General features: G+C 35.6%; 1 protein-coding gene across 5 annotated transcripts; it reads left to right on the plus strand.

The window, feature by feature from the left end:
• The first annotated feature begins 483 nt into the window (after positions 1–483).
• Positions 484–8771, plus strand: LOC108331399 (probable phosphoribosylformylglycinamidine synthase, chloroplastic/mitochondrial). 5 transcript variants are annotated; one of them, XR_008248621.1, is made up of 5 exons: positions 630–863; positions 1269–5550; positions 6266–6344; positions 6728–6818; positions 8370–8771. XR_008248621.1 is itself a non-coding variant. In XM_052877123.1 (3 exons), exons 2-3 carry the CDS (start codon positions 822–824, stop codon positions 5457–5459), a joined length of 4233 nt encoding a protein of 1410 aa, XP_052733083.1. In that variant the 5' UTR covers positions 484–600; positions 797–821; the 3' UTR covers positions 5460–5562. The 5 variants fall into 5 exon arrangements, 1 of the variants encoding a protein (XP_052733083.1); XR_008248620.1 differs by having other exon boundaries at positions 6266–6818; XR_001832383.2 differs by lacking the exon at positions 6266–6344.
• The last annotated feature ends 1934 nt before the right edge of the window (positions 8772–10705 follow it).

The raw sequence follows: 10705 nt of genomic DNA on the forward strand, positions 1-10705 counted from the left end.
CATATCTTATTCACTAGATAAGTGACATTATGATAATATATTATGAAAACTACATTGTCCTTATCTTTCTGAAACATCTTAGTAATATACAGCTCAGAATTAAAAGAAAAACAAATCTGCTTATGTAACTGTCTTTTACGATCTTTCTGTTAAAAAAAGTAATCCTTATTATAATACTTCTTAATAAATTTGACAACCTTTAAATAAATCTAAATAAGATTTTAATTAAATACAAATAATAAAAATTCACAATCAAATATTATATTCAAAATAATTTTTTTATTTAATTTATCTTTATTTTATATCAACAAAATAAAACAATATTATACTTAAACAAATAAAAAATCAAAACTATCTCTTTTTATCTTATCTCTTTCAAAATTAAATTAAATATTATTAAACCAAAACTAATAAAATAAGATTTAATCAAAATAATTAATAAACCTATAAAATTTAACACTCTCTCCATGGTATCATTCGGCTGAAGGAAGACAGAAAAAATGAGCAGAAAAACAATGGATCGATAAAACAGAGGAAAGGGAACAAAGAATATAAAATTGAAGAATAGAAATCAGCGGCAACGCAACCATACTTGAAAGGGTAAGAACATTATATTTTATTCATTCATTGGACCAAGTGGCTCACTGTAGGGTTTTATTTTTGTGCCACTCCAAAACCCTTTAATGTCCTAAGCTAACTACTGCGTTTTGTTTTTCTTCCTTTCTACTTCATTCACGCCCACTGCTCGGTTCCCTTTTCAAAGTTTTTATTTTTCCCCCACTTTTTTCTGTTTTAGAGTTACCCAACACTTGATCGAGGACATGGCGGCTGTCAAGGAATTTGGAGTGTCTCAATTCGTGCAGGTTTGATTTTATTCCATCTCTTTGAATTAACATCGTATGATGCATCCTTTTTATTCATGAAATGTTGTTTTGGGTTTCATGCTTTGATGTTGTATTGGCATGTTTTTGATTCGTTGAAGGTTTGTACTTTTGCCATAAGTGCTTTAATTTGTCAGTTTTTCGTAGATCACTAGGTGCTGCGTGTTTAATTTATCAGATGAAGTGCAGCGGTGTTTCATGGGTCTTCCCTTTCCCTTGTGTTTTTTTTCTCCTTTATTGTTGTACTAACGTATTGGGTTGACTTTGGAGTTTGCATCGTTGACATGGCTTTGCGTTTTTTAACTGTCTCTGACTAGTTGGTGACCATGTTTAATTTGGCAATTTAAAATGCATCTTTGCTTATGGGTTTTGTGATTTTGGTTCCAGGGTACTTCTAGGCAAACTTTGTTTTTGAAGAAGAAGCCTCATAGACAGAGAAATCACATGCTATGGGGTACACTTTGGAATAGGAATTGGGCTCTGGGATCAACTCGAAGAGCTTTGCATTTAAGGTGTCAGGCTCAAGAAAATCCCAGAGCTGTGGTTTCTGGGAGTGTGAGCTCTTCTGTGGAAGAACAACCTGGCTTGGTTCAGAAGCCTGCTTCAGAAGTTGATCATTTGTACCGAGTCCCATTTATGCAAGAAAGTGCAGCTGCCGAGCTTCTAAAGGAAGCTCAAGTGAAAATATCTAGTCAGATTGTGGAAATACAAACGGAGCAATGCTATAATATTGGCCTTAGTTCACACCTTTCCACTGGAAAATTTTCAGTTCTTAAATGGCTTCTTCAAGAAACTTTTGAGCCTGAGAATCTTGGAACCGAGAGCTTTCTTGAGAAGAAGAGGATGGAGGGTTTGATTCCAATTGTAGTTGAGGTTGGTCCCAGGTTGTCATTTACCACAGCGTGGTCTACTAATGCTGTAGCAATTTGCCAATCCTGTGGATTGACAGAAGTGACTCGTTTGGAACGGTCAAGGAGGTACTTGTTATTCACCACAAGTGAGCTGCAAGATCATCAAATCAGTGAATTTGCATCTATGGTGCATGATAGGATGACCGAGTGTGTTTATTCTCAGAAGCTAACATCCTTTGAGACCAGTGTTGTTCCTGAGGAGATTCGTTATATACCTGTTATGGAGAAGGGACGAAAGGCATTAGAAGAGATTAATTTGGAGATGGGTTTCGCCTTTGATGACCATGATTTGGAATATTACACCAAACTTTTCAGAGACAACATAAAGCGCAACCCAACCAATGTAGAGTTGTTTGATATTGCTCAATCCAACAGTGAGCATAGTAGACATTGGTTTTTTACCGGAAAGATTTTTATTGATGGGCAGCTTATGGATAAAACTCTAATGCAGATTGTGAAAAGTACTTTGCAGGCAAATCCCAACAATTCAGTTATTGGCTTTAAGGATAACTCAAGTGCAATCAGGGGTTTCCCAGTGAAGCAGCTCCGCCCAGTTCGGCCTGGTTCATCATGTCCACTAGAAGTTGCAGTACGTGAGTTAGATATCTTGTTTACAGCTGAAACACATAATTTTCCGTGTGCAGTGGCACCTTATCCTGGTGCAGAGACAGGTGCAGGAGGTCGCATTAGGGATACACATGCTACAGGAAGAGGGTCCTTTGTTCAGGCAGCTACAGCTGGTTATTGTGTTGGAAATCTCAACACATCAGGTTTTTATGCTCCATGGGAAGATCCCTCCTTTACTTATCCATCAAATTTGGCACCTCCTTTACAGATTCTTATAGATTCTAGTAATGGTGCATCTGACTATGGCAACAAATTTGGAGAGCCATTGATTCAGGGTTTCTGTAGAACTTTTGGAATGAGACTTCCTAGTGGGGAAAGGCGAGAATGGTTGAAGCCAATCATGTTTAGTGCAGGCATTGGACAGATAGACCACCTTCATATATCAAAGGGAGATCCTGACATTGGGATGCTGGTTGTCAAGATTGGAGGCCCAGCTTATCGCATTGGCATGGGAGGTGGAGCAGCCTCAAGCATGGTCAGTGGGCAGAATGATGCAGAGCTTGATTTCAATGCTGTGCAACGTGGGGATGCTGAGATGGCTCAAAAACTATATCGTCTTGTTCGTGCATGTATTGAGATGGGGGATAAAAATCCAATTATTAGCATTCATGATCAAGGTGCTGGTGGTAACTGCAATGTTGTGAAGGAAATTATATATCCAAAGGGTGCTGAGATAGATGTCCGAGCAATTGTGGTTGGTGATCATACGATGTCTGTTCTAGAAATTTGGGGAGCAGAGTATCAGGAGCAAGATGCAATCTTGGTGAAGCCTGAAAGTCGTGATCTCTTGGAATCAATCTGTAGCAGGGAAAAAGTTTCAATGGCAGTTATTGGAACTATCAGCGGTGATGGACGTGTTGTGTTGGTTGATAGCTTGGCAACTCAGAAGAGTATTTTGCATGGACTTCCTCCACCTCCTCCTGCAGTTGATCTTGAACTGGAGAAAGTCCTTGGTGACATGCCCAAAAAATCTTTTAAATTTAATCGGGTCGTCTATGAGCGAGAGCCACTTGATATTGCACCTGGGATTGCAGTGATAGATTCTCTAAAGAGGGTACTGAGTTTACCATCCGTCTGTTCGAAACGCTTCTTAACTACAAAAGTTGATAGGTGTGTCACTGGTCTGGTGGCACAACAACAAACCGTTGGCCCTTTGCAGATCCCCCTTGCTGATGTTGCTGTTACAGCTCAAACTTTTAATGATTTGACTGGAGGTGCTTGTGCCATTGGAGAACAACCAATCAAAGGCCTGTTAGATCCCAAAGCAATGGCTCGGTTGGCGGTTGGAGAAGCATTAACAAATCTTGTATGGGCACAGGTCACTTCCCTTTCTGATGTCAAGGCTAGTGGTAACTGGATGTATGCTGCCAAGCTTGATGGGGAAGGAACTGACATGTATGATGCTGCCATAGCTTTATCTGAAGCAATGATTGAACTTGGCATTGCTATCGATGGAGGGAAAGACAGCCTTTCTATGGCAGCCCATGCTGAAAAAGAAGTTGTCAAGGCTCCCGGAAATCTTGTCATCAGTGTTTATGTTACTTGTCCTGATATAACAAAAACAGTAACACCAGATTTAAAACTCAAGGATGAAGGTGTTTTGCTTCATATTGATTTGTCAAGAGGTAAGAGGCGGTTAGGAGGATCTGCTCTTGCCCAAGCATTTGACCAAGTTGGGGATGACTGTCCTGATCTTGATGATGTTCCTTATCTTAAAAAGGTATTTGAAGGTGTTCAAGATCTTCTTACTGATGAACTGATTTCTGCTGGTCATGATATTAGTGATGGTGGGCTTCTTGTCTGTGCATTAGAGATGGCATTTGCTGGTAATTGTGGACTTAGTTTGAACATGTCATCTCAAGGTAACAGTCTCTTCCAAACACTCTATGCTGAAGAGCTTGGTTTAGTTCTTGAAGTAAGCAAGAAAAATCTGGCTTTGGTAATGGATAAATTAAACCATGTGGGAGTTGCAGCTGAAATCATTGGTCAAGTAACAGCCAATCCATCTATAGAAGTCAAGGTTGATGGCGAGACTTGTTTATCTGAAAAAACTAGTATCCTTAGGGACATGTGGGAGGAGACCAGTTTTCAACTTGAAAAGTTTCAAAGACTAGCATCTTGTGTGGATATGGAGAAAGAAGGACTGAAACATCGGTATGAGCCCTCATGGGATCTGACCTATCTTCCTGTTTTCACTGACAAAAACTTTTTGCTTGCAACTACAAAACCTAAAGTGGCTGTGATTAGAGAAGAAGGGAGCAACGGAGATAGAGAAATGGCTGCAGCGTTTTATGCTGCTGGTTTTGAGCCATGGGATATTACTATGTCAGACCTTCTCAATGGAAAGATTTCTTTGCATGAGTTCCGTGGAATTGTGTTTGTTGGTGGATTTAGCTATGCTGACGTGCTTGACTCCGCAAAAGGTTGGTCTGCTTGCATAAAATTTAATGAACACGTTTTGCAACAATTTCAGGAGTTTTACAAACGTCCAGACACTTTCAGTCTTGGTGTATGCAATGGGTGTCAGCTAATGGCTTTGTTAGGGTGGGTACCTGGTCCTCAAATTGGAGGTGTGCATGGTGCTGGTGGTGACCTATCTCAACCAAGGTTTATTCATAACAAGTCAGGGAGGTTTGAATGCCGCTTTACAAGCGTGACCATAAAGCCCTCACCGGCTATAATGTTCAGTGGCATGGAGGGTAGCACATTGGGTATATGGGCTGCTCATGGTGAGGGAAGAGCTTATTTTCCAGATGAAGGTGTGTTTGACAGAATAGTTCACTCTGACCTAGCTCCTGTAAGATATTGTGATGATGCTGGGAATCCGACAGAGGCATACCCTTTCAATGTGAATGGCTCTCCCTTAGGGGTAGCAGCTATTTGTTCCCCAGATGGGAGGCATCTTGCCATGATGCCTCATCCAGAGCGTTGCTTCTTAATGTGGCAGTTCCCATGGTACCCAAAGCACTGGCACGTGGAGAAGAATGGGCCTAGTCCTTGGTTGCGCATGTTCCAGAATGCAAGAGAGTGGTGTTCTTGAAATTATATAATGTTGCTTTTCATTTTCCCATAAAGTGCTTTCCTCTTTTAGTTGATGACTTTTCCATCTTTCATCAATAATGAATTGACAGGTTACTCCACAACTCTGCACTTTACTCTATGTAGAATTTCACATGCAAGACAGCTTTCTAGTAGAAAGCTTGGGAATTTTCAATACCCCTCTGTATATTGCTTTTTTATTTAATTGTTGATGTCAGAAAATAAAACAAGTTAAAATGCTTGATCAGTGGAATGAACTCGATTGGTCCGAAAATGGCTTCATGATTAAGTCTTGACAGTTGGTAAATATAATGATTATTGGCTGATAAAAATCGCAAGCGGTAGTGCAAGTGTATATGCATAAATATTGCGTGGCCTAAACTGAAAAAGAAAGCTTAACCCTATTAAAGTTTATTATTCTTTGTGTATGAAGCTAGCCCTTATCCTCTGCAACCTGGTGTACGTCCTACCTATGACCTATTTTTGTTTTTTCTGGAATTGAGTCTAGAAACCAAACATCCGTTCTCTCTGCATCTTTCTCTTTCCAAGTCACCACTGTTAAGACAACTCTTACATGAATTTTGTTCTGTTGAGTGATTTTTGATTTTATTGCATCTTTCTTTTTCCAAGTCACCACTGTTAAGACAACTTTTACATGAATTTGGTTTCGTTCAGTGACTTTTGATTTTACTTTATTCTTTTTGAAGTTTAATTCTTATGTGTGTAGACCTTAGATTTAAGATGTGCAATTGAAACATGATGTTGGCTACATGTAAATTAATGGTTATGTTATTGCAAAAAATTCAGTTCATGAGGAACACAACTTCTGTTCAGCTTTCATCATTGGGCGATTAAAGTTCCAAACTTTGTAGCAATCACCATTTCTGTGAGTTCTTGGTGGGAATCAGAAAGATATGACACTATTGGTCTCATTTACTGTTTTTTTTGTTGTAGCTGCCTACAATTATGGAAACTTATTATCAATGTTAAAGTAATCAAAGGGATGTAATGCCTATGTTGTGTCTTAGGGAGCCTTTGCATAATCTATATACACCAATTTTGGCAGGCAATATGACATTGTATATGAACTCTGCTACATGTTCTGAAATTGATGGAAACCCATTTAGATTATTCCATTCAAAGGAGTACCAACTTAAGCTAAGGTTAAGAAAAGGAAGTTGGAGAAGGACTTTTAGAAAGCTCTTTCTTGATTTTCTTTCTCTAAGTCTTAGAAGGATTCTTTTTAATACTTATATGGTTGTTTTGTAGGGTCTAATAAAGCTTGGAGACCATGGTTGAGCCACCCAAAAAGCATGTGAAGCCAAGGAAAGCAAAGGAGCTAAAAAGGGGAGAAAAAGAGGTGATTTCCGGATTTCCTCCATTTTCTATTTCATTTCTGCATTCTGTTATGCTTTCTGTTTCAGATTTCCAGCTTCTGTTTTGAATTTCTTTTCAGTCTGTTTTTCTATTTCCAGTCACTATTGTTGTGTTTCCACTGTGTAATCATGTTTATCTTTCATTTTAAACGGTGAATCTTCTTTGCTTGAGTCATTTTCAGCCTTATTTTTCAATTTCAAGTTTGTCACAAGTCATGTGCACATTCTGATGCAGTTTTAATTCTGTTTGTTCCAGTATTAATCTGTTCTGCTGTGCTTTTCGGTTTGCTTGAGTTTAGAGTGCTGGAAAAGCTTTAAATCAACCAATTAAGGCAATGAGAACATGTTCTAGCCTTGGTGATATAAGCAAAAGCACTAGAAACTGATTCTGGTTTCAAATTTGCTCAAGAAATTCAATTCTGGTTTAAATCCTTAAATCTGTTTCAGTTGGTTTTCCTTTGATTCTGAAGCTTGGTACAACATTGTTTAGTGTTGTTGAATGTGTCTTAAGGTGTGGCAAACCAGAATAAGCAATGAAATGCAATATGCATAGCTTGCTTGGTTGCTCAAAATCCTTAGCAATTCACTGTTTCAGATTTGAATTCTGGCTTTTCACCGTGCTCAATTTATTTGAATTGTGTAATCTAAGTTTGGTCATGCTATGCATCTCAATTCTAGCTTAGTTCAGTAGAGTTACATCTTCTTGAGTCATTTTAATTGTTGTCCAGCCTTTTGATTCTTTGAAAACTGATTTTGGGTAGTATAATGGTGTATTTTCCTGCATAAATTGGCTATAGCAAGGGTGATTTTCGAATCTTGTTGTTTCTGTGCTTTTGGAAAGCTTGAACAAGTTTAAATTGATATTTGAAAGTTGCTAGCACTGTTCATTTGGTCAAATTTTAGCCTATATGCAGATTTGGTCTTTAAACCATCACTTTTTGAGTTAAAAGGGAAGTGAACAAGTGATTTTGAGTTTTAAACAGTTTCTGAGTTGTGTAAGAGTTTGAACACACTTAAAATCATCAAGCAAAGTTGTTTGGTCACTCACATGAGCTGTTGAATCACTTCCACTCGTTTTTGGGTTTAAAACCACCATTTCAGTCCACTTTTCTGGTGCAGAATTTCAATTTCAGCCACTGTTTGGTTTTTAACTTTGCATAATTCAATTCTGGATTGGTAAAAGCTGGTTCAATGTTTAAAAATGATATTAAATGATCAAAAGAAGTATAATCCAGTGATAAAAAGCATATAGAACTTTGCAATCCAGATTAGAAGTCCAGAAATTCAAAAATTCAAAATCTAAAATTCATTGGGACATTTTATCAAACACCTATGCAAAATATCAAACAGTTTGGGTCTGGACTTGGTTTAATCTGTGATTTTGATTTCTTTGCTTTCTTAATCTGTTCTAGCACCTTTCTTAGGATCCATTTGAGTGCCTACTTCTGTTCTAAACCTATTTTTATTGCTTTTAAGCTTTTTGGCCTCTTAAATTGTCCAATTCAAGTCAAATTTTGGTGTTGAAACTGGTGCAGATTTCTAATCTGTTTGGTGACTGTTTTGGATGATTTTGATGGTGTTGTGAAGTCCTTTTGGAGCATTCAAGTTACAGAAACCTTCCCCTACCAAGGTAGCCTCTTAGGAAGTGTAGAAGGAGCAGAATTTGTGATTTCAAAGGGGCGGTCCAGCAAGCAAACTTTGCACTTTCCAGCAGCATAAAACACTGAAAATTGCCAACTCATATAGCCAAATTTTGAGAGACCAGTTCCATACCAAAGTGAAGGAGAGATTGAGTGTTTAGAACCTAAAAGAAACTTGCTAGAGCACCTTAAAACAGTTCAGAAGTGAGATTTGAGTGGTTGCACCTAAAGCCAAATAGCCTTGGCCGTGAGAAATACTGCACTATATTCCAATGCTGAAAAGTTCTATTTCTTGAATCTGATTTGTGCTATTCAATAGGCCTATGCAGTTTTTGTTTTGGAAAAAATAATCTGTGTCTTTATAAGTAAATCACTAAAATAACTATAGCAAACAAATTTTCATTAGTGTTATATATATTATTTTTATGCAATTATTATTAATTTGAGTGAACTAATATTTAAGTTGAAAAAATAAACATAAGAACGTACAAACGTTGTGAAATAATTTATGGAATCCATTGATTGACACAGTAAAATGTGATTAAGATACTAGAAATTGATATAGGTATTATTAGGACCCTTTTTTTTTATGTATATTTGGAGTGAAAAGAAAAATGTATCATGGATGTTTGGTGCTACACTGAATATAAAATTAAATATAAATAAATAAATTGAGTGAAATTATTAGTGTGATTGAATTCAATCTAAATCAAATTAATTGAATTTAGTTATACTTATTTATGAAATTTGTGATTTACAAATTCTATCAATTTTAATTATAAAATAAATAAATTATGAAAATTATTTTATAATTGATTATTATGTATTATTTTAATCTTTTGGTACAGTCATATATATATATATATATATATATATATATATATATATATATATATATGGGTTTGATAACGTGCATACGTTTGTTTTTCAGTTGATATATTTTAGCAATGTGTATCGAGTTTTAGTAGACAAAAATATCTTTATATCATGGATTCTAAGTTTTAAGGTTAATGATATTTTAATAATTTTCATTCTCAAAACTAGAAAAAAAAACTCCCAAACCCTTACTCACCTATCTCATTCCTCTCAACCCTTTCTCTTTCATCTCTCTCACTCCAACTTTTTCTCTGTCATTCTTACTGTAATCCCAATTCAAAAAAATCAGAAACACTTGTTGTTAAACAATCTTACAAAAAAATGATTTTATAATGAGTTTTCAATTTATAATTTTTGTCTTATCTAATTTTATCCAATTTTCACAAGCATAAAAGAATTGGTAATTGACCTGGAAAAAAATCAGAAATACTCATTGTTAAACAATTTCTTACAAAAAATGATTTTATAATGAGTTTTCATTTTATAATTTTTGTCTTATCTAATTTTATCTAATTTTCACAAGCATAATGACATCAAAGGAATTGGTAATTGGCCTGAAAAAATCAGAAACACTCGTTAAATAATTTCTTACAAAAAATAATTTTATAATGAATTTTTATTTTATAATGAATTTTTATTTTATAATTTTTGTCGTATATAATTTTATCTAATTTTCACAAGCATAATGAAATTCGAAGGAATTGATAATTGGTCTGGAGGGTTTTTTTTTAGAGATGATGATTCAACATATGCAGCTGATGAAATTAGAGAGATTAGTGAAGATGGTGAAATTGAGAAATCGTGAATGAACCTTTGCGTGAAAGTGAATATGTCAATGACTCAACTCTTTACAAAGGCAAATTGTTTAACGGCAAGTGTTTTTGATTTTTTTCAATTGGAGAGGGATGACAGAGAAAAAGGTTGTTAGAGTGAGAGAGATGAAAGAGAAAGGGTTGAGAGGAATGAGATAGGTGAGTAAGGGTTTGGGAGGTTTTTTTTTTTTTTGTTTTGAGAATAAAAATTATTAAAATATCCTTAACCTTAAAATTTAGAATCCATGATATATAAGAGTATTTTTGTCTACTAAAACTCGATACACATTCTTAAAATGTACCAACTGAAAAATAGACGTACTCGCGTTAGCAAACTCCTATATATATATATATATATATATATATATATATATATATATTGATATATTATAATTTGATGTGAAGGATTTATTGTTTCTTAATATTGTAGTTAAGTTTAGTGATAATAATTATAAAGGACATTTTGTTGTATAAATAACTACTATAGTTTCTTAAGCAATAGATTTTTTCTATATAATAATTATATAAACAATTTGTATACAA

Source organism: Vigna angularis, chromosome 4 (assembly GCF_016808095.1).
Source record: "Vigna angularis cultivar LongXiaoDou No.4 chromosome 4, ASM1680809v1, whole genome shotgun sequence".
Taxonomy (NCBI): Eukaryota; Viridiplantae; Streptophyta; class Magnoliopsida; order Fabales; family Fabaceae; genus Vigna; species Vigna angularis.